Below are 26,420 nucleotides of genomic sequence, written 5' to 3'. Positions count from 1 at the left end.
GTTAGAAATACCTCTGCTTGTCTCCTGGAGTTGATCAAATCCTTGAGCGGGTATGGCGGGCTGAGCCGGAAAGTCATTTCCTAAATTCTTTTTATCATCTGATTCATAAATGTGGTTCACAAAAGTGTTTCTACACATGTACGGTTTTCAGGTAAATTTTCTCTGCCCGATATTAGCGGCCATGTGCCATCATATTACAGATCTTTTTTTGACTAGGTATCGACCTGAGCGACTTGTCTCGTTTTGAATTTGTTTTTCTGTATTTCTTCTGTAACGACTATGTTATCATACGTATTCTGGCTGTAATAAAGTTGCGAAATTTCTTTGGCTGTAATCTATTTTTGTAGACGCTTAAAAAAAGGTTAAAATCTTGTAAATCGAAGATTTGGGTACAACTTTCCTACAGTTTCCCAGGATATTGTTATACCTTCATCGTACAGTACAAGGTTGTAAGATGAGTCTGACTGATTTATCTGTTAAAATACATTTTCAGGATATATATATATATATATATATATATATATATATATATATATATATATATATATATATATATATATATATATATATATATATATATATATCCAAATATTTCTCCCAGTATGACATATGTAGTATACCTTTCTGCAACTATTTTCACCTCAGAACATTACTCTATAATGTCTTTTCTTTCTTTCATACTATTCGCCATTTCCCGCGTCAGCGAGGTAGCGTTAAGAACAGAGCACTGGGCCTTTGAGGGAATATCCTCACCTGGCACCCTTCTCTGTTCCTCCTTTTGTAAAATTAAAAAAAAAAAAGAGGGGAGGATTTCCAGCCACATTAAACCCAACAAAACAGCAGCACATTCTTTTTTACGACAAATATCTATATATGGTAACGGCAAGAAATGAAGGATCTTTTTATTATCAAGAAGGATATTGTTTATTTGTATCACCTTTAAATAGACGAAATTGTTCAATGACCCTCGGTCCCCCCTGAGCCATCCGAGCTGATACTGTTTTGATGTTGTGACTCGCGATTCAGAGTTCGATGCTTCACGGTTCAAACTCCGCTTCAAAATGGGTGAACCATGTCAAAACATGATGAATGAAATAATAAAAGATAAGGTTAATATAGAGTTTCTTGGTATTTTAAATAAGATTCTATATGTCAAGCAAAAATAGTGAAAACATTTGATCAATCTCAGTACAGCAGTGACCGCATTCATATTTTTTGCAAATATCTTTTCATATACAGTTTTTTCTTAAAGTATGTTTAGAAATAGTATAGAAATAAATTCAAATTGATAGAAATTTAAGCTTGACATATTATGCCAACATAAAATATCAACTAAGAACCAGTAGTTATGTTTGTCAATTACTTTCAAATAGCGCGCGAAGCTGCCCATTGCTTGCTGTAAACTTGTTTGTAAACATTGCAGGTATTTTGTTCTTCGTACACTCTGTTTATTAATATATGGTATAGATTGTTAATTGTGTCCTATTGTAGATGTTTTACTGCTGTGTTATATGATTTTATATCTAGGAGAATTGAAAAACCATGTGGCTACGCTGGACCGGTCCATAGGCAGGCTCGGGTATAGGAAAGATTATCATAGACCACTTGTTCCTGTGTGTACAACACGTGCATGTAGGAAAGCAGGTAGAACTGCGGATTAAAGAAGCTTTCAAGACGCTAAGAATTTTATCCATTCTGTGCTTTCCTTTTAATATTATATTTTTTCTTTTGAATTATGTAGAACGTAAATTCTTTTTGTTCCTTTCCATTTATCACCAGTTTTTAACAGATTTATCCTTTGCGTCCAAACTCTTTTTTCCCACCAACCAGAATCAGGGGTACATTGTCAATATCTGAATTAGAACATTTTTAATATGCTCATGTTTCATTTTTTTTGTATTGCAGAAACTGAAAGCTTGATCATGATTCCAATGATCCCTGACTGTGGAGTTTTATCCACTCCCAGGAGAACTTCATCTTTGAATTTATGTGAAAATGGTTTGAAAGTCTCTCCTGTTCCAGCTAAAACAGCTCTGACATCACAAAAGGCATATAAATTGTCTTGTGCCTCACCAGTACCATCTGAGATGTCTGGAGTAACCCTTAGTTCAGGTAATGATTTTTGGCGCGTTGCAAAAGCATCACACTAGAGAATGGTCCATTGGAAATTTGGACATCAATAATCTAGTTTTACTGTGTGCATTTTGAGAAGTTTTTAAGGTATTCAGGTGTAATTTGAATTTTTCATGGTTACTTTTGTCAGTTCTATGAGAGAAACATGGACCAGAGGCAGGCTTGAACCATAGAATGGGACAGTCTGTGACCTCATGGTTCATGATGCCATCGTTTTACTCAAGATGATATCCCCAGCTACATATGACGAATACAATATTATCCCCAGCTACATATGACGAATACAATATTATCCCCAGCTACATATGACGAGTACAATATTCTCAGGATTGCTGTTGTGTACATATTCATCACTAGGGTGGTTGTTCTTATATCTTCCCATACCCTATTCTTGGATTGGTATTTAAGTATTTTGTGGATTATCTTGTGCATCTATAATTATATTGATTTTCCATATTAGATTACACTTTGTGAATTATATTTTTATTTCCATATTGGATTAAACTTTGTGAATTATATTTTTATTTCCATTGCAGGGCTCATGTATACCTCCCCCTTTTCTGCTTGTTTTATTGTTTTTGTTTATCAGGAATGTTTTCATTCTTCGTAGAAGCTGACACTATGGGCCCTGGAGGAGTAGTTACATGAGAGGTGGGGACTACAACAATGTTTTTGATGGTGATGTCATCCTTAGGATGGTGCCAGTCTGGGTTAGGAATGTGCTGGTTATCCTATGCACTCTTTTTTAACCTTTTTTCTTAGCTGTTATTCTGGGAGATGTCTTTCCCAGTGTTTGATCTTTGGTGGTAAGGATTGAGCTTGAAGGAGCTTCTTATTATTACCTCCAGGGTTTTATTCTTTCCTGAGCATTTTGCTGGAATTTAGCTAATTTTTAGCACCAGAACCTGAGTCATATGAATTACTGACCCAGTGTTTTCAACAGCAATAGCAAGAGAAGTTGCCATTTAGGTGTGCATGAGGTACAATGAACTAGGGTGGTTTGGTATACATGGGGTGACATGCTGTCAAAGGACTGAACCAGGGCATATGAAGCACCCAGGGGCAATGGCAACCTCTGTGAATATCAAAGTTTTGGTTGAGGGAGGTTCCTCAGTGCCCTTTTCAAAAGATCATCTCGTATTACAGTTCAGTGTTATAGCCATAATTAATGATTTTTTATTCATAATTGTTTGCCTTTTCATGCATTAATGAGGTGCACAGGAACAGATGAAGAATGAACTACTTCACTTGCATCCACTTTGTAGCTGTTATGTGTGATGCATCAAAACCAGAACCCATATCCACAATCAGGTCCCACTGATCTTTCTGTGGTTTACTAACATTAAGTTCATCTGCTGCTGGGGACTGCACAGATGATTGCTTTATTATGTCATCTGGTGTATTTTGCTTGTTGCTCATTCGTGTGTATGACATGTATATATGTTAGAATTTTGAACTTTAAGACAAATCTTGACTGCTAGAGAAGTTAGGTGAGGTTTCCGTAAGATTTTTAATTTTGTAGAAGTGAATTACCAACTACATTGTTGCCACAATTTCTCTGATGTACTACTTTTTTCTTTTTATAATTTTCAATTTCATGGTCTACAATTGTTATTGAATTATGTAACCACTACACTAGTACTGAAGAACAGAATTAGATCCATAGCTAGTACTGATGCTGAGCTAAACTATACTTTTGTTAGAAATTTATTACCAATGTATCACAAACCATAACAGAGATAAAAACTAATAAGAAATAGTGATGATGCAATGATGTATTTTTAATTCTCTGCTTATTACCGTCAGAACTACAAGAAATGTATGAGTTCCTTTTAGTATTGAATACCTTTTTTCTTTTGCCTGTTATATCCAACACTCTGTTGATTTACTTGTGTTTGGTACATTTTGATTGTAAATTGGCAAAAAGTTGATGGTTGTCCGTATGAATATTGTACGTTGAAATTTTTTGTTATAGCTCTTTTGGGCTTCTTGCAGGGTTCAGCTTTGGTTTTTATAAGTCTCCAAAGAACACTGTCAGCCCTTATCGTAAGATTGAACCACCTCCTAGCCGTAAGCATATTAGACGACCCAGAGAGGGCATAAATAAAGGTGTTGGCCACAAGATTAAAAAACCTAAGCAGAAGACAAAAGAAAAAATAAAGGTGAGATGAGTCCAAAGGAATTATCAACATGTATGTTTGATTTCACAGGTGTATTCTCACACATTCTCCCTCCTCCTGTCACAGAATCCATTTATGTATGCTTTGTATTCAGAAGTATTTGTATCCTTGCAGATCACTCTATCTCACTTCCTTCATTTAACATGTAAGAATTTTCAGACAAATGACTGACCAACCTTATTTTTTGTACAGAAAATATAGAGTGCACTGTCATTATTAGGGCACCATATTTTTGTGTCTGGGTAGCTGCTACATTTTCCATGAATCCTCTCCTACCACTCATTAAGTATTGAATCCAGTGTTTAATCTTTCCAAAGATTATGCTGTATGTATACCATTATGCCGTCAGTTAAGCACTTTCCATATGTATTCATAGGGAACTTCATGATTCAGTCTAGTGTTACATTCTTTCGGATGGGTTGCATATAATTTTGATGTTGGCCTTACTGCATATTGCTGGCTTTCACATGTGTTCTCTACATTTCTGAGATTAATTCCAAATTCTCATAGGCTAATCACAGATGGTCTGATGTCATTCACAGTCGGTTTGAGGTCAATAGAAAATGTTTTTTGTCCACTCAAGCTGGCCACAGGAGAAAAAGCATAAAATATAAAACCCTGAATCCAAAGGTTGTAACTACGAATGATACTAACACTGTATTCATGAGAACATGTCATGAGTCTTTATGTACATTGATTTGAATAATGAAAAGAATGCAAAGGCGAGCCCTTTTACTGTTTTACCTCCAGGCTCTAGGTTGTTATGCTTTGCTTGAAATAGAAGGTAGAGAGTCACTGTCCTTCCCATTTCTCTTTTATAGCTGTAAAATGCAATCCAGAATTGTGCTTTACTTTGAATTACATGTTACAGGCACTTTTTTGCATAGTGTAATATTTTTTGTATGTTGCTGACTTTCTGTGTTTTTCACTGTTAAGCACAAGTTATTACATTTCCTCAAGAGTAACAAATGAAAGGTCTGGCTTAATGGTTAATGCATGTTGACTGGAGGGCTGAGGTAAAGAATAGAGTTTTGCAAGTATGGTATATTGATGGTGCACTAGAAGTGTTGTTGGAGTAACAAAATAGGAAGAACATGAGGTGGGATTATTCGGGTTACATGTAAGCTTAATAGCCACTGAGCTCTAAGTATCTTTGGGAATTGATGAAGGTGTTAGCTTTCAAGATAGAAAACTTACTTACTTTAGGTATTACAAAATTGTAAGCCACAGATGTGAAACCATGGAAATTTACAGAAAAATTAAGAAATGTAAAATTTTGTCCTGATGATCAGAACCCATCCTTAAATCAAATTCTTTTAAGCAGTTTTAGCCTAATGCTCTTCAAATAGAGATGGATAGGAAAGTGTCATAGATGCAAACTTCCTCAGAGGTACGTTCAGGAAGAACATGTTAAGATCAGGTTTTCACATAGTGATAATCCTTTCAGACACTTGTACTCTGAATACAGTGTGTACAGTACCTAAGAGTATTGATGCAGAACTCGCATCACCACAGTGGGTGAAAACACTTACTTAAGTGCGTCTATGACTGAGAGAGAGTTGCCTCTCCCTTATTAGATTAATGGCATTATGATATTTTCAAACTATATGACTATATGACTGACACTATTGTGTACTTTATCTTCCAACAGAGAAGGGAGAATGTCAAGACTGTTGTTAAGCGGTTGAAGGAAGGGAACTATACCCCATGCCTACCTTCAAATCGTAGTCCTATGAAGTCTCCTCCATCAGGAGAAAAAGTAAGTAAATGTAATATGAAACTAAATGAAAGAGAGCATTGGATGGTATCAATGGGTCATTTTACATTAGCTCCATAGTTGATGTAATTTTATGTTAGAGGTAAAATCATGCCAGGTATTAAGTGAGGAAAATTTGCTATGAAAGGCATATTTCATATTCGTGTCTTTTTATCATATATTAAGCAAGAAGCCAAGGGACAGATTTGTGTGTGCAGGCATTGTAGGCTACATAGCAAATATGTTTACTGCCATTGCAATATGATGCTGAGCATCTGTTGTGTTTAAACACTTTGTAAAACACCATTTTGATGAATTTTATATGAGAGGCATGCAAAAGTAATTCTGTTTCAAGACAACCAAATTGAAAAAGTCTTGGCTGTTTTGTCTGACCATTTTCAATTTTTTCCTTATTTAACAGTTTCTGTATTATTTACTTGGTTCTGCATAAAATCGATTGTTTAGGATAGGAAAGAATGGCCTTCCCCATTATTGAACATGTTACTCCTCAGGAAATACAGCACATTTACACATGGTAGAATAAGTATCTTACCACTTTTTTGTGAATTGCTGTGACCCATGGATGAAAGATTTTAAGTGATGCCAATTGGTCTAACCTTACATTAATAGCCCAGCTTTCATGTTATTATAATATATCATTTGTAATATGTGCCATATAATAAATGTTATGTTGATTTCATATTTTGGTGGAAATATCTATGTTTTTTTGTTTTTGTAAGGGTTCAGTCACATACAAAAGTCCATGCTCAGGATGAGCCTTCATTGAAATATAGAGAGGGTTATGAAAGGGAAAAAGAAGTGACAAAGGAGAGTATTTAAAAATTTTGGAGTAAGTGTAAAACCTGTCTTTTAAAATGTGCCAGGTCATAGTTATGGGGAAAGACATGAGAGGGTAGAGAGTTCCATAGCTTTGAGATGTAGGAATAGAAACAGGTATCAGAGCGCCTCCCTTCAATCGCCTGTGGTCACATAGTAATCATGTGATGCAGCAGCTTGCCGAGTATTGTGTGGTCTAGCTTGGATGGGGGCATACAAACATAATTATTTGGAAATTTGTCTTACATTCATGATTACCAACCCTACTGACACAACATGTGTTGTACTGATCATTTTGAAATTCATTGAACCCTCCAGAAAGATACTCTTTCAGCTGTGTGTACTTTAATGCATTGTTGCTACTATTCAGAATTTGTCAAGTAGGTAGATGAAAGCAAAGATGTAGCTGAATATGATGCATATCAATATGGCATAATTGATTTATTGTGCTGATCATGAAATCCTTGATACAGCATTGATAAAGACAGTTTTCATGGATGATACCTGAGGACAACATGCATTTAGAAGTTGAGAAAATTTTGGAGTTCAGTTTTCACTTTCCAAGAAGCAATTGTTAATTTGCTTGACATTTAGGATGGTTGTTTATGAGAGGGAATCTTATAGATTGAAGTGCTTTGATTTTAGACTTTGCTCTGCTAGATGAATGAATTAGATAACCACATTGTTAACATAGGTATCTTCAGGCTCTGGGATGCAAGTTTGTACTTGCAAATACAGTTGTAGATATTTTCTTCGTGTATTTTAACTTCAGTGTCATAAATGAGGTTGGTGAAAATCTAAGACCTTAAGACTTCAATTAGAGTCATCATGAATGCTGTATAAAATTGATGTGTTGCTGTTTAAGTGATATTATGAATTGTTTTTCTGAAAATTTTTTTGATTTCCAGAAGAAGCGGCGAGTGCTCTCTTCTCCAGGCATGTCCCTCTTAGAAACTGAGGTAAATAGGTTATCAAACATATAATTTTGTTGAACTGTAAGAAAAAGTATTACTGCACGCTATCTATTTTGTCTATCTCTTGACAGTAGTTCCCAATTGGAATTCCCTCAAGGGGATGACCATGGCAATAGAGTCACCATAACCAGAGAACTCCAGTGCTGCTTCTTAGCCTTTAATGCCTCACCCTGAACAGGCCACTGGCACAGGACAAATCTAGCACAGTGTTTGTAGAGGCACTAATCTAATGTTCCTACAGACTACTTCTACCTAATGATTGCATATCCAGTGAGGTGGAAGTTAAGAGTGGGTTAGTAGTAGTAGGATGGTTGTTTTTAGTATTTGTCAGGTACTCTGTGCTTGTCATGTATTTTTCTTTGGGGGGGGTTGATCTGTAAGTTGAGATGGCTAAAGTCTGAAGGAAGGGTAAGTTTCTCATCTCTGCTTGGAGATTTATTTGGTTTATTATGGTGTAGTTTGCATGGAAGGGTCAGGGACTGTTGCCAAAAGTTGGATGCGAAACACATTGAAGTTGGATTCTATTGGCAATGTCTTTGTTTCATTGTACAGGTGTCAAACATTTGTAGTCTGATTTGTCTGAGAACCATATTTTGTGTGATTTGCTATTTTTATGCTTGTTTTTGGTAGATAGTAGTCAGTGATAGGTAGTTATTGGGAGGCAGCCATCAACCAGGGAGGTGTTTAATTGGTGCTACCCACCTGGGTATCAGGAGGTTAGTGATGGTTGCATAGTGATCCAGCACTTCAGTGGTTGCCAAGTTGCACCCCTTTGACCCAGGTAGCTGTCTTTTCTTTCTGCATAACCAACATGTGGGCTGCTGGCATTCTTTCCACAAACTTGCAACCTCTCCTTGTCACACACAACACTTGACAGCACTTATCTCACTCAGCTCATTCATTGTAGATATAGATTTTCCTGTGTGAGTGCTTTGTACAAGCCCTGCCTTTTGGCAAAATGTTAGGAGCTGTTGATAGAAGTAGTGGGTAAAAATTGTAGACTGGAGCATTAGGTAGAAATGATAGGTAGAAGTTGTAGGTAGTAGCATTAGGTAGACAAATTAGGTAGAAGTGGTCAATAGGAACATTATTTATGAGCCTCTGAAAACCATGTGCTTGAGTTGCCCTCTGCCAGTGGCCTGTTAGGGGTGAGGCGGCGCTGGAATTCATCAGTTATGGAGACTCTTTGGCCATTGCCACTCCCTTGAGGGAGATCCCAAAGGGAATGGGCATTAGAGATATTGATAGATAGACACAGTGAATGATCAAGCAGGTGAGGTATAATTTAGGCTTCAGTCGATGAACTGTTTGTTGAGGATGCAAAGGGGTGCTTTTCTTTGCTCAAAATTCATGCCACTGAATGTTTAAAGGGCATATAGTGTTTTTATGTTTGTGGAATGGGGAGTAAATTTCATATTGTTTTTTACATGGTAGCAACCTAGAAAGGCTAGAAATCTGTTGAGTGGAAGTTGTTGGCAGTTCAGGGTTAAGGGAAGGAGTAGATTAGATGCATGACTATCTTGTAAGAGGATTACAATGGATTTCTCTGGGTATGCAGACATATTTTTATGTGAACAAATGTTGTGATGTAATGATGCATGATTGTTGTATTTTTGGTTGGAGTCAGGGTGTTGTGATGTAATATTGGGGGTCATCTGCATGTAAAAGAATTCAGTGTGGTCTACTGGAGGTGTTGGAAGGTGATGTTGGGAGAGATTGAGGATTGCCAAAAGAAGAACTGTTCCTTAGGGAATTCCCATGTTGAGTTTAAGGGTTTTGGAAGTGAAGCTTTTGTGAATGAGTCTGGTTTGTTGTCTAGCTATGAAAATGGCCTACCATGTTTTGTCAGTTGAAGTGTGCAGTGATTGAAACATGATATGGTATACATCCATCCCTCACTCCACATAGAGGTTATGTCCTGCAAAAACCTTGCACAAAGAAAAATCACATATACTGAACCAATAAACATATTGGTTCGGTATATGACTATCCTGTAAGAGGATTACAATGGATTTCTCTGGGTATGCAGACATATTTTTATGTGAACAAATGTTGTGATGTAATGATGCATGATTGTTGTATTTTTGGTTGGAGTCAGGGTGTTGTGATGTAATATTGGGGGTCATCTGCATGTAAAAGAATTCAGTGTGGTCTACTGGAGGTGTTGGAAGGTGATGTTGGGAGAGATTGAGGATTGCCAAAAGAAGAACTGTTCCTTAGGGAATTCCCATGTTGAGTTTAAGGGTTTTGGAAGTGAAGCTTTTGTGAATGAGTCTGGTTTGTTGTCTAGCTATGAAAATGGCCTACCATGTTTTGTCAGTTGAAGTGTGCAGTGATTGAAACATGATATGGTATACATCCATCCCTCACTCCACATAGAGGTTATGTCCTGCAAAAACCTTGCACAAAGAAAAATCACATATACCGAACCAATAAACATATAGAAAACTGAAGTTTTGTGCACTTTCTACCACACTCACCCACATAGCAGTGAATTTTGACCACATGAGAATAGTAGGTTCCTCGCAGAGTAGTGGAATTGCAGACAGTGATCCTGCATAAAGTGAGGGATAGGTGTATCTGAAATATTTGCTAAAGTCTTCATAGTGAACTAGTAATCTGAAGCACTTTATTTCTTTTCATGTCAGCAGCCAACAAGTGATTTTGTACCAGAGTCAAAGAATGGGAGATTTTTCACCAGCCGGTCCCGTGCTGCTGCTACAGTCCACATTGGCAAGAACATAATGTATGTTACGAATGTATATTTTGATTGTTAATGTTGTTCCTGCTAATTCTTTTGAACATTATTCATGGTTATTTGATGAAAAAAAATCATGTTTATTTATTATACTTTGTCGCTGTCTCCCGCTTTAGCGAGGTAGCTCAAAGAAACAGACGAAAGAATGGCCCAACCCACTCACATACTTGTCCACACACACATATATACATACCTATACATTTCAGCGTATACATATATATATATGTACAGAGACACATACATATAAATACATGTACAAAATTCATACTTGCTGCCTTTATTCATTCCTGCCGCCACCCTGCCACACATGAAATGACAACCTCCTCCCACGCACACGCTCAAGGTAGTGTTAGGAAAAGACAACAAAGGCCACATTCATTCACACTCAGTCTCTAGCTGTCATGTAATAATGCACCGAAACCACAGCTCCCTTTCCACATCCAGGCTCCACAGAACTTTCCATGGTTTACCCCAGACTGCTTCACATGCCTTGGTTCAATCCATTGACAGCACGTCGACCCCGGTATACCACATCGTTCCAATTCACTCTATTCCTTGCACGCCCTTCACCCTCCTGCATGTTCAGTCCCTGATCGCTCAAAATCTTTTTCACTCCATCTTTCCACCTCCAATTTGGTCTCTCACTTCTCCTCGTTCCCTCCACCTCTGACACATATATCCTCTTGGTCAATCTGTCCTCACTCATTCTCTCCATGTGACCAAACCATTTCAAAACACCCTCTTCTGCTGTCTCAACCACACTCTTTTTATTACCACACATCTCTCTTACCCTATTATTACTTACTCGATCAAACCACCTCACACCACATATTGTCCCCAAACATCTCATTTCCAGCACATCCACCCTCCTCCGCACAACTCTATCTATAGCCCACGCCTCGCAACCATATAATATTATTGGAACCACTATTCCTTCAAACATGCCCATTTTTGCTTTCCCTGATAATGTTCTCAACTTCCACACATTCTTCAATGCTCCCAGAACTTTCGTCCCCCCCCCCCCCCCATCCTATTATTCACTTTCGCTTCATGGTTCCATCCACTGCCAAATCCACTCCCAGATATCTAAAACACTTCACTTCCTCCAGTTTTTCTCCATTCAAACTTACCTCCCAATTGACTTGTCCCTCAACCCTACTGTACCTAATAAGCTTGCTCTTATTCACATTTACTCTCAGCTTTCTTCTTTCACACACTTAACCAAACTCAGTCACCAGCTTCTGCAGTTTCTCACATGAATCAACCACCAGCGCTGTATCATCAGCGAACAACAACTGACTCACTTCCCAAGCTCTCTCATCCACAACAGACTGCATACTTGCCCCTCTTTCCAAAACTTGCATTCACCTCCCTAACAACCCCATCCATAAACAAATTAAATAACCATGGAGACATCACACACCCCTGCTGCAAACCTACATTCACTGAGTACCAGTCACTTTCCTCTCTTCCTACACTTACACATGCCTTACATCCTCGATAAAAACTTCACTGCTTCTAACAACTTGCCTCCCACACCATATATTCTTAATACCTTCCACAGAGCATCTCTATGAACTCTATCATATACCTTTTCCAGATCCATAAATGCTACATGCAAATCCATTTGCTTTTCACATATACATACAGAGACATATACATATATGCACTTGTACATATTCACACTTGCTTGCCTTCAAGCCATTCCCGGCGCCACCCCACCCCACCCCACAGGAAGCATCATCGCTGTCCCCTCTTTCAGCGAGGTAGCGTTGTCCAATTATTTAGATAAAAAGGACATTATTTTTTAGGTTGGCTGCTAAATATGGAGATCTGTCCCTAAAGCAGCGTGAAGGAACTTTCACAAAGAAGAATGTTGGCCGCCGCATAGAGGATGAATTGCATCAGTATCTGAAAAAGTCAGATGAAAATCAAAGGTTGGTTGTTAAATGTTTTTCTTGGTTGGGATTTAAGATAGAAATCAAATTATCATTTTTTTGACATTCTTATTCAGATAAATGATTATCCATTCACAATTTGACTTATCATAATGCACATCAGTTAAAAGATTAGGTACTAACTTAGGTATGAACCTAGGGATAATATATAGATTATTTATAATGACTTGAGTGATGAGGAGGAACTCTTATGTGTATCACTTGGTGAAGAATACAATGAATGATTGGAAGAAATAATTGACATTCATTGAGATTATATTAGGTAGGCCAGGAAGGGACTGCTCCACCTGCATCTCTACCACATTTGTGCTTGGTCTTGAAATTATGAAACAACTGTATCTATACTAATTTTATCAGTAATCATAGAGTGATGGATTTTGGTAACAGATGATAGATTGAGCTACAATATTTCTAAAGAAAAGGTGCCCAATATCCTTCCTACCCATGCCAGCCACTCACCAGTCACACTAATTTTTAGTGCAAGCAGTATGATATGTTAACCTTTTAACTGTGAAATTCCCCAAAATTTCCCTTCCCCAGTTATGAAAAAGAAAATTATTTTGTTTCCTTGCAGGTCTTTATTATACTTTGTGAAAGTATAATAGAAAAGTGTACTTCCCCTATTTTTGGTGTTGGGGGGTATTAAGCGGATGGGAGAGGGCCCTAGGCTGGTAGCATAATTACTCCTCATCTTTTCTTTTTTCCATACTTGGTCACCGTTTCCCACGTTAGCAAGGTAGCACCAGGAACAGATGAAGAAAGGCCATATCTGCTGACATACATGACAGTAACATGATGTTCAAGCCTTTTGCTGGTGTTGGGATTTGAAACTTTATGAACTGTTTACACCTGATGAGGTGGATTGCCCATGTGAAACTCTTTATGTTTTGTGTATTGTAAAATACCAGTAAAGAGAATTATCTGAATTACTTAAGTGCCATTTTATCTTTATGTATATGTGAATGGAAATGGTGAAGAGCTTTTGGATTTGTGTGCTGAAAAAAGCCTGGTGATTAGGAATACCTGGTTTAAAAAGAGAGATATACATAAGTATACTTATGTGAGTAGGAGAGTGGTGAAAGGGCATTGTTAGATTGTGTTAATTGATAGGCATGTAAAAGAGAGACTTTCGGATGTTAATGTGCTGAGAGGGGCAGCTGGTGGCATGTCTGATCACAATCAGGCAGAAGTGAAGGTGAGGATTTGTAGAGTTTTCTAAAAAAGAAGAGATGTTAGGGGGAAGAGAGTGGTTAGAGTAAGTGAGCTTGGAAAGGAGACTTGTCTGAGGAAGTACCAGGAGAGATTGATGTAGAATGGCAAAAAGTGAGAGCAAATGACTTGAGGGGATTGGGTGAGGAATGGGACGTATTTAGGGAAGCAGTGATGGCATGTGCAAAAGATGCATGGGGCATGAGAAAGGTGAGGGGTGAGCAGATTAGAAAGGGTAGTGAGTGGTGGGATGAAGAAGTAAAGTTCTTAGTGAAAGAGAAAAGAGAGGCACTTGGATGATACTTACAAGGGAGAAGTGCAAATGACTGGGAGATGTATAGAAGAAAGTGGCAGGTCAAGAGGAAGGTACAAGGGTTGAAAAAGAGGGAAAATGAGATTTGGTGTGAGAGAGTATCATTAAACTTTAGGGAGATTAAAAAGATGTTTTGGAAGGAGGTAAATAATGGGCAAAAGACAAGAGAACAGATGGAGACGTAGATGAAGGGAGCAAAAGGGGAAGTGATAACAGGTAGTGATGGAGTGAGTATTTTGAAGGATTGTTGAATGTGTTTGATGATAGAGTGGCAGATGTAGGGTGTTTTGGTCGGGATGATGTGCGAAGTGAGAGGGTCAGGAAGAATAGTTTGGTTAAGAAAGAAGTGATAGTGAAAGCATTATGGAAGATGAAACCTGTCAAGGCAGCGGGTTTGAATGGTATTGAAATTGAATTTATTAAGAAAGAGGGTGGCTGTGTTGTTGATTGGTTAGTTATTTTATTATATTCATTTTGCTTTGTCGCTGTCTCCCGTGTTAGCGAGGTAGCGCAAGGAAACACACGAAAGAATGGCCCAACCCACCCACATACACATGTATATACATACACGTCCACACACGCAAGTATACATACCTATACATCTCAATGTACACACATATATACACACATAGACATATACATATATACACATGTACATAATTCATACTGTCTGCCCTTATTTATTCCCATCGCCACCTCGCCACACATGGAATAACAACCCCCTCCCCCCTCATGTATGCGAGGCAGCACTAGGAAAAGACAACAAAGGCCCCATTCATTCACACTCAGTCTCTAGCTGTCATGTAATAATGCACCAAAACCACAGCTCCCTTTCCACATCCAGGCCCCACAGAACTTTCCATGGTTTACCCCAGACGCTTCACATGCCCTGGTTCAATCCATTGACAGCACGTCAACCCCGGTATACCACATTGTTCCAATTCACTCTATTCCTTGCATGCCTTTCACCCTCCTGCATGTTCAGGCCCCAATCACTCAAAATCTTTTTGACTCCATCTTTCCACCTCCAACTTGGTCTCCCACTTCTCCTCGTTCCCTCTACCTCTGACACATATATCCTCTTTGTCAATCTTTCCTCACTCATTCTCTCCATGTGACCAAACCATTTCAAAACACCTCTTCTGCTCTCTCAACCACACTCTTTTTATTTCCACACATCTCTCTTACCCTATTATTACTTACTCGATCAAACCACCTCACACCACATATTGTCCTCAAACATCTCATTTCCAGCACATCCACCCTCCTCCGCACAACTCTATCCATAGCCCACACCTTGCAGCCATACAACATTGTTAGAACCACTTCTCCTTCAAACATACCCATTTTTGCTTTCCGAGATAATGTTCTCGACTTCCAAACATTCTTCAAGGCTCCAAGAATTTTTGCCCCCTCCCCCACCCTATGATTCACTTCTGCTTCCATGGTTCCATCTGCTGCCAGATCCACTGCCAGATATCTGAAACACTTTACTTCCTCCAGTTTTTCTCCATTCAAACTTACCTCCCAATTGACTTGACCCTCACCCCTACTGTACCTAATAACCTTGCTCTTATTCACATTTACTCTTAACTTTCACACACTTTACCAAACTCAGTCTCCAGCTTCTGCAGTTTCTCACATGAATCAGCCACCAGCGCTGTATCATCAGTGAACAACAACTGACTCACCTCCCAAGCTCTCTCATCCACAACAGACTGCATACTTGCCCCTCTTTCCAAAACACTTGCATTCGCCTCCCTAACAACCCCATCCAAAAACAAATTAAAAAACCATGGAGACACACCCCTGCCGCAAACCTACATTCACTGAGAACCAGTCACTTTCCTCTCTTCCTACACGTACACATGCCTTACATCCTCGATAAAAACTTTTCACTGCTTCTAATGACTTGCCTCCTGCACCATATATTCTTAATACCTTCCACTGAGCATCTCTATCAACTCTATCATATGCCTTCTCCAGATCCATAAATGCTACATACAAATCCATTTGCTTTTCTAAGTATTTCTCACATACATTCTTCAAAGCAAACACCTGATCCACACATCCTCTACCACTTCTGAAACCACACTGCTCTTCCCCAATCTGATGCTCTGTACATGCCTTCACCCTCTCAATCAATACCCTCCCATATGATTTACCAGGAATACTCAACAAACTTATACCTCTGTAATTTGAGCACTCACTCTTATCCCCTTTGCCTTTGTACAATGGCACTATGCAAGCATTCCGCCAATCCTCAGGCACCTCACCATGAATCATACATACATTAAATAGCCTTACCAACCAGTCAACAATACAGTCGCCCCCTTTTTTGATAAATTCCACTGCAATACCATCCAAACCTGCTGCCTTGCCGGCTTTCATCTTCTGCAAAGCTTTTACTACCTCTTCTCTGATTGGTTAGTAAGGATATTTAATGTATGTATGGATAGTGGTGAAACACCTGAGGATTGGAGGAATGCATGTTTAGTGCCACTGAATGAAGGCATAGGGGATAAAGGTGAGTGTTCAAACTACAGAGGCATAAGTTTGTTGAGTATACATTGAAATCTATATGGGAAGGTATTGATTGAGGGGATGAAGGCATGTATAGAACTGGGGAAGAACAGCGTGTTTTCAGGAGTGGTAGAGGATGTGCAGATCAGTTGTTTGCTTTGAAGAATGTGTGTGAGAAATACTTGGAAAAAAAATGGATTTATTTATGTCATTTATGGATCTAGTGAAGACATATGATAAGGTTGATAGAGATGCTTTGTGGAAGCTTAAGAATATATGATGTGGGAATTAAGCTGCTAGAAGCAATAAGAAATATTTGCCAAGGGTGTAAGGCGTGTGTATGAGTAGGAAGGTCGGTCTGTGGCAGGGGTGTGTGATGTCATTGTGATTTGATTTGTTTATGGTTGGGGTGGTAAGGGAGGTAAATGTAGTAGTCTTGGAGAGAGGGGTGAGTATGAAGTCTTTTGGGGATGAGAGGGCCTGGGAAGTGAGCAAGTCGTTGTTTGCATATGATGTAGCACTGGTGGCTGATTTGAGTGAGAAACTGCAGAAATTGGTGACTGATTTTGGAACAGTGTGTGAAAGGAGAACGCTGAAAGTAAGTGTGAATAAAAGCAATGTTATTACATTCAGCAGGGTTGAGGGACAAGTTAGTTGGGATGTAAGTTGAATGGAAATGAATTGGAGGAAGTGAAGTGTTTTAGATGTCTAGGAGAGGGCTTGGCAGCAAATTGAACTATGGAAGCGGAAGTGAGTCGTAGTGTGAGGGAGGGAGTGAAGGTTCTTGGAGCGATGGAGAATGTGTGGAAAGAGAAAACATTATCTCGGAGAGCAACAATGGATGTGTTTGAAGGAATAGTACTCCCAACAATATGGTTGTGAGGCATGGGCTATAGATAGGGTTGTACAGAGGAGGGTGGATGTGTTGGAAATTAAATGTTTGAGGATAAAATGTGGTATGAGGTGGTTTGATCAAGTGTGATGAAAGTGTAAGAGATATGTGTGGTAATTAAAGGAATGAGGTTAAGAGAGCAGAAGAGGATGTGTTGAAATGGGCAGGACATATGAAGGGAATGAGTGAGGAAAAGATGACAAGGAGGATATATGTGTCAGAAGTGGAGGGAACAAGAAGCGGGAGATCAAATTGGTGGTGGCAGAATGAAGTGAAAAATATTTTCGAGAGATTGGGGCCTGAAAATGCAGGAGGGTGAAAGGCGTGCAAGGAACAGGATAAATTGGAACAATGTGGTATACTGGGGTTGACGTGCCTTCAGTAGACTGAGCCAGGGCATGTGAAGCATCCGGGGTAAAGCATAGAAAGGTCTGTGGGGCCTGGATGTGGATAGGGAGCTGTGGTTAGAGTGCTGCATCACACATGACAGCTAGAGACTGAGTGTGAACGAATGTGGCCTTTTTTTGTCCTTTCCTGGTCCTTCCTCACTGAAGGTGGGAGATGCTATTTTCTGTGTGGCGGTTGAGTGATAGGAATGGATGAAGGCTAGCAAATATGAATATGTACACTTGTATATATGTATATGTCCTTATATGTATATGTGTGCGTATGGGCATTCATGTATATAGTGCCATTGTACAAAGGCAGAGATAAAAGCGAGTGCCCAAATTACAGAGGTATAAGTTTGTTGAGTATTCCTAGGAAATTATATGGGAGGGTATTGATTGAGAGGGTGAGGGCATGTACAGAGCATCAGATTGGGGAAGAGTGTGTGGTTTCAGAAGTGGTAGAGGATGTGTGGATCAGATGTTTGCTTTGAAGAATGTATGTGAGAAATACTTAGAAAAGCAAATGAATTTGTATGTAGCATTTATGGATCTGGAGAAGGCATATGATGGAGTTGATAGAGATGCTCTGTGGAAGGTATTAAGAATATATGGTGTGGGAGGCAAGTCGTTAGAAGCAGTGAAAAGTTTTTATTGAGGATGTAAGGCATGTGTACTTGTAGGAAGAGAGGAAAGTGATTGTTTCTCAGTGAATGTAGGTTTGCGGCAGGGGTGTGTGATGTCTCCATGGTTGTTTAATTTGTTTATGAATGGGGTTGTTAGGGAGGTGAATGCAAGAGTTTTGGAAAGAGGGGCAAGTATGCAGTCTGTTGTGGATGAGAGAGCTTGGGAAGTGAGTCAGTTGTTGTTCGCTGATGATACAGTGCTGGTGGCTGATTCGTGTGAGAAACTGCAGAAGCTGGTGACTGAGTGTGGTAGTGTGTGAAAGAAGAAAGCTGAAAGTAAATATGAATAAGAGCAAGGTTATTTGGTACGGTAGGGTTGAGGGACAAGTCAATTGGGAGGTAAGTTTGAATGGAGAAAAACTGGAGGAAGTGAAATGTTTTAGATATCTGGGAGTGGATTTGGCAGTGGATGGAACCATGGAAGCGGAAGTGAATCATAGGGTGGGGGAGGGGGCGAAAGTTCTGGGAGCGTTGAAGAATGTGTGGAAGTCGAGAACATTATCTCGGAAAGCAAAAATGGGTATGTTTGAAGGAATAGTGGTTCCAACAATGTTATATGGTTGCGAAGCGTGGGAGTGGTGTAAGGGAACACATGAAGTAGGGACAATGTGGAGGAGGGATGGTGTAGAGGAAGACATGATGTAGGGACATGGAGGAGGAGTGGTGTAGGGGAAGATATGATGTAGGGACAACGTGGAGGAGGAGTTGTGTAGGGGAAGATATGATGTAGGGACAACGTGGAGGATGGATGGTGTAGGGGAAGATAGAGTTGTGCGGAGGAGGGTGGATGTGCTGGAAATGAGATGTTTGAGGACAGTATGCGGTGTGAGGTGGTTTGATTGAGTAAGTAATAATAGGGTAAGGGAGATGTGTGGTAATAAAAAGAGTGTGGTTGAGAGAGCAGAAGAGGGTGTTTTGAAATGGTTTGGTCCCATGGAGAGAATGAGTGAGGAAAGATTGACAAAGAGGATATATGTGTCAGAGGTGGAGGGAACGAGGAGAAGTGAGAGACCAAACTGGAGGTGGAAAGATGGAGTGAAAAAGATTTTGAGTGATCGAGGTCTGAACATGCAGGAGGGTGAAAAGGCGTGCAAGGAATAGAGTGAATTGGAACGATGTGGTATACCGGGGTCGACTTGCGGATTGAACCAGGGCATGTGAAGCGTCTGGGGTAAACCATGGAAAGTTCTGTGGGGCCTGGATGTAGAAAGGGAGATGTGGTTTCGGTGCATTATTACATGACAGCTAGAGACTGAGTGTGAACGAATGGGGCCTTTGTTGTCTTTTCCTAGCGCTACCTCGCACATATGAGGGTGGAGGGGGTTGTTATTTCATGTGTAGCGAGGTGGCGATGGGAATGAATAAAGGCAGACAGTATGAATTATGTGCATGTGTATATATGTATTATCCCTGGGGATAGGGGAGAAAGAATACTTCCCACGTATTCCCTGCGTGTCATAGAAGGCGACTAAAAGGGAAGGGAGCGGGGGCTGGAAATCCTCCCCTCTCATTTTTTTTTTTTTTTTTAATTTTCCAAAAGAAGGAACAGAGAAGGGGGCCCGGTGAGGATATTCCCTCAAAGGCCCAGTCCTTTGTTCTTAACGCTACCTCGCTAATGCGGGAAATGGCGAATAATATGAAAGAAAAAAGAAAAAGTATGTATGTATATGTCTATATATATGTATATGTCTGTGTGTATATATATGTATACGTTGAGAAGTATAGGTATGTATATTTGTGTATGTGGGTGGGTTGGGCCATTCTTTCTTCTGTTTCCTTGCGCTACCTCTCTAACGTGGGAGACAGCGACAAAGCAAAATAAAATGAAAATAAAGAATTATGAATTATGTACATGTGTATATATGTATGTATCTGTCTGTGTATATATATGTATATGTTGAGATGTATAGGTATGTATATGTGCGTGTGTGGACGTGTATGTATGTACATGTGCATGTGGATGGGTTGGGCCATTCTCTTGTCTGTTTCCTTGCGCTTCCTCGCTAACACGGGAGACAGCGACAAAGCAAAACAATAAAAAATAAATATATATGTGTGTATGTGAGAGGTTGGGCCATTCTTCATCTGTTTCCTGGCGCTACCTAGCTGATGTGGGAAACAGCAATTAAGTATAATAAGAAATATAAGAAAAATAGTAATATTATCTCCAACACTGTTTGTGGTGAAAACTTTCATGTTGAACTTAGTAACCTTACATCTGAATATATTAAGTAAGATCTTTTCTCCTCTCACACACTTTCCTAAATTCAGAAGCAAATTTCTACAGTTTTTCAGTTTATGAGCCACTAGAGTCATGTCACTAGCAAGTACTAACTGACTCACTGGATTCCAGAACCCTAGACCCCTAAGAGATTGCAGACCTGCCCCTACCCTTAAGACTCATTTTCCTTCCTACCACCCCATCCATAAACACATTAAACAGCCATGGGGTGATGTCACACACCCCTTCCATGTACTTTCTTTCACCTGGAACCATTCGCCCTCCCCTCTCCCTGCTGCAAATACACCTTATTGTCTTAATAAAGAAAATCCACGCTGCTTCTAATAGTTTTCCTCCTACTCTGTATAATTATTACATCTTCCAAAAAGCATCCCTATCAACCATATCATATGCTTTCCCCAGATTCATAGATGCCATATACAAATCCTTCTTTTTCTCTTCAGTATTTCTCACACAAAATCTCCAAAGCAGACACCCAATCCACCCTTCTTCAGTCACACCTGACTACACTTTGCCCTCCTTAATCTGATGCTATGTGCAGATTGTATATAACATTGTATGTCTTTTATTTTAGCATGGAAAAAGTTTTGTCTCTACCCTCGGTGCAAGCTAATCCTCGGCCAGTCCCAACGCGTGTACCATCTAGCCCATCTCCTGGGAAATCTTCAGTGAAGCGCAGGAAGTCCCGAACACCTTCACCCCAGAAATATAAAAATAAGACTGGTGTGCATAATAAGTCTAATGTTTCTGGTTGTTCCACTGAAGAAGAGCTGCAGGATATGGAATCTCTTCTTGAGGAATGGGATGTATGTGGAAGAAAAGAAACAAGTGCAGCTGAAAAATTTTCATCTGACAAGACATTGGTTTGTATTTAGTGTATGAATGTAGATGCATTGTGCCTATAAACATAAAGAATAGGTATGTAATGGATTTTAGAAAGAATGTTTCTTTGACAAAGTGGAGTTGACCTCTTCTTCTTATGGTACTATGTCACACATGATTGTCCGATTTAAGTTTACTTTCATGTTATGTCTGTTGAACTCTTCTTCAATGGTTCTATGTCACACATGATTGTCTGATTTAACTTTGCTTTTATGTTATGTCTCTCCTGTATATACATAATGTCTCAATTTTCTTTACATCATGCAGGCAGTTAAAATCAGTTTATAAGCAAAGTATTCATGAGATAAAAATTTTTGTATATACATACATAGGTTAGAGTTTGATGTTCATAGTATGAATTCATTCATGTTCTAGTCATGCATTTATATTATGCAAATATCTGTTATTCTGTTTTTTCTATACGGTCATCCCTCCATTCTCAGGTCATTTGGGTGGATTTTGTACCCTGCCTATCACTTGTCTTTCCCTCCTTTTTTATATTATCACCTTATAGCTTGAAGTAACTCTCAGGCTGTAATTTTTTCCTCCTCAGGATTCTGAAAGTATCAAGCCTACAAGGGAACTGGGTTGTGCTGCATCTCCCTGTAGAAAGACACCGATGAAATTCAGGCAGAGTGATTCTCCAACCAGAAAGTCTCCGAGAAAATTAGGGAAGATTGTTTCTCCACTAAGAAAATCTCCAAGAAAATTAGAAGAAAAAGCATCTCCATTGAAAAAATTAGGGCAAAGTAGTATTCCTACAAGAACATCCCCAAGGAAAGTAGCAAACAGGTCTTCACAAGGAGAGTTTCAAACAAATGAAAATGTGTCCCCTTCAAGAAAGCCTTCAAGACAAGGAAGCTTAAAGAGTTCTGAAAATATGAAAGTGTTTCCCATTTTTGATCCTCATAGGAGACATATAGACCAGAAAATTCCCTTAAGCAACACTAGAAATAAGTAAGTTATTCTCTATACTGTTATTGACTTATTTTATGAGTATTTACATTTTATGTTTGTGCATTTGAGGTCAAAAGTATACATTAGTTATATTCATACCTGTATTCTGAATCACTCCTTAACCAGGACTAATTTAAGATCTGCCAGGTTGAGAGTTAGAGCTATGGAGTATGTATGTACATTTTTGCAGCAAGATTTTGCCAACAGACAGGGATAATGCATAGCACTCACGGCACACCTTACCTGTTGAATAGTACTGTTTGTCTCTACCACTACACTTTTTGAATAATAGTCTCCTGGGTTCATCTGGCACTGATATCAACCATGTATCAGGTTTCCTTTTAAATGTTACTATAGTTGTTCCATGCATGTTTCTTATTTCTCCAGGTAGTGCATTGAATAATTTTTCTAGCTTCGCTCATGTCTGCTGGCCTTAGCTGTGGATGGTGGGCTCTAGTATTTGTGCATTCTACATGAGAGCTAGAGAATGAATGGGAGCAAATGAAACCTTTATTCATCTGTTCATTTCACTATCTTGCTAAGGCAGGAAAAATGCAAACAAGAATTAAGCAAAATTAGTTCACTTTTTTCACACTTGTTTGCCATTTCCCACATTAGTGAAGCAGTTCCATGAAAAGACGAAATGGCCTCATTCACTTATATCCACTCTCTAGTTGTTATGTGTAATGCACTGAAACCAGAGCCTCCTATCCGCAATCAAAGTCCACAGATCTTTCATCAGTTTCCCCTGACCACTTAATATTCCCTGGTTTAGCCCACTGACAGCATGTTACCCCTACATACGACATAGTTCATTATATTTTTCTCAAATATGCCTCACATCCTCCTGTATGTTCAGGCCCCAGACATTCTAAGTGTCTGTTACTCCATCCCTTCACCTCCTCTTCAGTTTCCTCTTTATCCTTATTCCTTCCTATTCCAGCATGTTTACCCTCATAGTCATCCTTTCCATATCCAGATATTTAAAGACACCGTCTTTAGCTCTCATATTTATTCTTACTACAACACCTCTCTCTAGCTGTATCATTTCTTATTTGATTACCCCTCATCACACCACACTTTGTCCTCAAGCACATCATTTCCAACAGATTTTGTTTTGCATTTTTATGTATGGTATCCATGCTGTACAACATGAAAATGTGTAACTGTAAAAGTTATGTTAGTAAGTACAAGCTTAGTATGGACAGTACTTTAAGGGCATGCACAGTGACTATACTATAGAAAAAGAGCATTGTAAATTTTATTGTGGCAGGCAGGGTTTGGATAAGTGAGACTAGAGTTTTTACTGTAAAGAAGAATGAATACTACATTGATAAGATGATTGTCCAGGTGAAAATTATATGCTACATAGTTGAGATACTTTTTCTGACACTTTTTTTCTCAAGTCACCTATAAACACTAAACGTATGCAGGAAATGATATTCTCAATCCTGACTTCTTTGCAGACCATTTGGTTTGGGAATGATGCCTTTATTATTGTACTTGTCTCACTTAACTTTAAACATCTGTGTAAGTTTGATATGTGTGTGGGAAGCTAGTTTTGTTAACTTTAGGCTCTCCAAACATTCATATTTGGAAAAATTATGCCTATTCCATGACTTGCAGCATTTAGAAATGCATCATTTTGGACTTGCAAAACATTGACTTCTCATTGATTGAAAATAATTCTTTATATTTTTAAAGATGATAGATATAGAAAATATCCAAAATAGAATATAATCACTTATGTGTGTTTATTTCAGGCGAACTAATAAACGCCAAACTGTTGATGATGATAGTACACAGATGATGATGGATGCTGGACAGAAGAAGTTTGGTGCCCAACAGTGTTCAATGTGTGGAGTTGTTTATGAAGTAGGCAGTCTTTCAGATGAAATCTCTCACAGGGATTACCATGATCGATTCCTAAATGCGCTCAAGTTCATGGTGAGTACCTGAATTCTCTTGATTGTTTTCTGGCTATGTACTTTCAGCATTTTGCTTTGCAATCACCAGTATTGATGGAAGATAAAAGCTTCCTCCAAAACATCTTTTTCTCTCCAACCAACTTTCTTGAATCATCATTCCACTTTGCTGTTCCTCTCTTTCCACAACCTTTACCTACACTATTGCACATGTCTGTAGCAGCCTTTAATAATGCACTCTTTTAATTGCCTCCACTTTACATCAGCCTCAATATTCATCATCTTCATGAATTCTATGAGGCTCTAGCTTCTCTTGGAATCATGTTTTACACTTCTGTTTCTCAACTTTTCTGCTTTTACCCATATTATTTTGATTTTCATATGCATTTCTAATCCTATATCATATGGGACAAAGGGCTGATCTACCAAATATGACTATCATATGATCTGACAAACCCCAACACATCATGCATACTACCTCTCTTTTTTGCCATAAATGTGTCTGTCTTGCTTTTGTCTCTTTTTTTTTTTTTTTTTTTGCATTTGTATTGTGTGCATTAGATTAAACATTCTTGAGGTGAAAGTATGTATTTGCAACAATTTTGATATTTGAAAAAGATAAGTTCTGATTGCTTTATTTCAGGGATGGAAGAAAGAGAAACTTGCACGTGACTTGGATTACTTAGGTGGACGAGTAATAATGATTTCTTCAGAAGATCCTCCACACTGCTGGCGGAAAGTAGAAGAAATCCTTGAGATTGTTGATATGGAATTGGGATTTTCTGAAAATGGCATTCATACCAAGGAGAATACAAAAGCTTTTGTCTACGTTCTTGAACGCAAAATTGTTGGTTGCCTAATTGCCGAGAGGCTGAATAAAGCTTATAAAGTCATCCCACAAGAGTCAGTGACACAAGGCAATGGGAGTGTGATGTGTTGCTCCAAAACACCAACAAAAGTGTGGGCAGGTATCAGCCGTTTATGGGTTCTGCAGTCTGAACGTGGGAAAGGCATTGCTTCAATGTTAGTGGATGCGATGAGGGACAACATGATTAGAAATTACTTCTTGAGCATGGATGATATTGCCTTTTCTGATCCCACTGAGAGTGGTATGGGATTTGCAGAAGCATACACAGGTAAACGTGACTTTTTTGTTTATCGTCGTGAATTTATGTAATTCTTTTGCAGTGAAATGGAGGCTGCAAAGAGTATTGATTTACTGATAGATTTATGCTGGGGAAATTTGATTTTAACAATTTGTTTTTTATGTTCAGCAGCAGGGTATTAAGTTTACCTTGATCCACCTTTTAATGATTTTCTTGGCCAAAGGTAGTTTTTGATTGGTAGGCAAAAATCTTTATTATTTTTTACACCTGTTGTATTGAAGGGGTTGGCTGGAATTTTTCTCCTGTATGTACAGAAAATAGAATTCCTGTAAATATTTAATTTTTCTCGAGTTAAGAAGTATAAAGATCATTACACTCATTTACCTCATGGAGACACTGTCTTTTTTTTCTTAGGTACTCATTCAAACATGCATGTACATACACATACAGACTTACAAAACATACATTGATATTCCATGTACTTGATACAAACATACATTTCTTACAGCTTATTGTGCTATCTTGGAATTTCTTAAGTGTGTTCTCTCAAAGCATCTATGGCTCCTTCAACAGTTGTAAATTTATGTTGATAATTTGTTAGCAGCTCAATATGGTATACACATGTACTGTGAATATTACTCATGAGAATTGAGGGTTTCTAGCTAGTGTTGCAGAACTGAATAAACAATTAAGTTGAAAAGAA

The 26,420-nt window shown here is 38.7% G+C and overlaps 1 protein-coding gene across 3 annotated transcripts; it reads left to right on the top strand.

Annotated features, from left to right (window-relative positions):
* Positions 1–1,367: 1,367 nt before the first annotated feature.
* Positions 1,368–26,420, top strand: eco (Establishment of cohesion). Of its 3 annotated transcripts, none has more exons than XM_071685383.1 (11): positions 1,368–1,423; positions 1,906–2,112; positions 4,129–4,295; positions 5,965–6,072; positions 7,815–7,865; positions 10,529–10,626; positions 12,450–12,575; positions 21,422–21,710; positions 22,283–22,686; positions 24,450–24,633; positions 25,255–26,420. In XM_071685383.1, the coding sequence occupies exons 2-11, from the start codon at positions 1,923–1,925 to the stop codon at positions 25,786–25,788; spliced, it is 2,151 nt and encodes a 716-aa protein (XP_071541484.1). In that variant the 5' UTR covers positions 1,368–1,423; positions 1,906–1,922; the 3' UTR covers positions 25,789–26,420. The 3 variants fall into 3 exon arrangements, with proteins under 3 accessions (XP_071541484.1, XP_071541483.1, XP_071541482.1); XM_071685382.1 differs by lacking the exon at positions 1,368–1,423 and adding an exon at positions 1,477–1,644 and having other exon boundaries at positions 10,532–10,626; positions 25,255–25,924; XM_071685381.1 differs by lacking the exon at positions 1,368–1,423 and adding an exon at positions 1,477–1,644 and having other exon boundaries at positions 25,255–25,924.

This window comes from Panulirus ornatus, chromosome 40 (genome assembly GCF_036320965.1).
Source record: "Panulirus ornatus isolate Po-2019 chromosome 40, ASM3632096v1, whole genome shotgun sequence".
Taxonomy (NCBI): Eukaryota; Metazoa; Arthropoda; class Malacostraca; order Decapoda; family Palinuridae; genus Panulirus; species Panulirus ornatus.
This window is presented reverse-complemented; position numbering and strand designations above follow the sequence as displayed.

Excerpts from the sequence above, each read along its gene's own strand:
- eco (XM_071685381.1), top strand. The coding sequence starts at position 1,512 with ATGATTTTATATCTAGGAGAATTGAAAAACCATGTGGCTACGCTGGAC. Across the intron at positions 2,113-4,128 it reads TGGAGTAACCCTTAGTTCAG|GGTTCAGCTTTGGTTTTTAT; the intron begins GTAATGATTTTT and ends GGCTTCTTGCAG. Across the intron at positions 10,627-12,449 it reads CACATTGGCAAGAACATAAT|GTTGGCTGCTAAATATGGAG; the intron begins GTATGTTACGAA and ends ATTATTTTTTAG.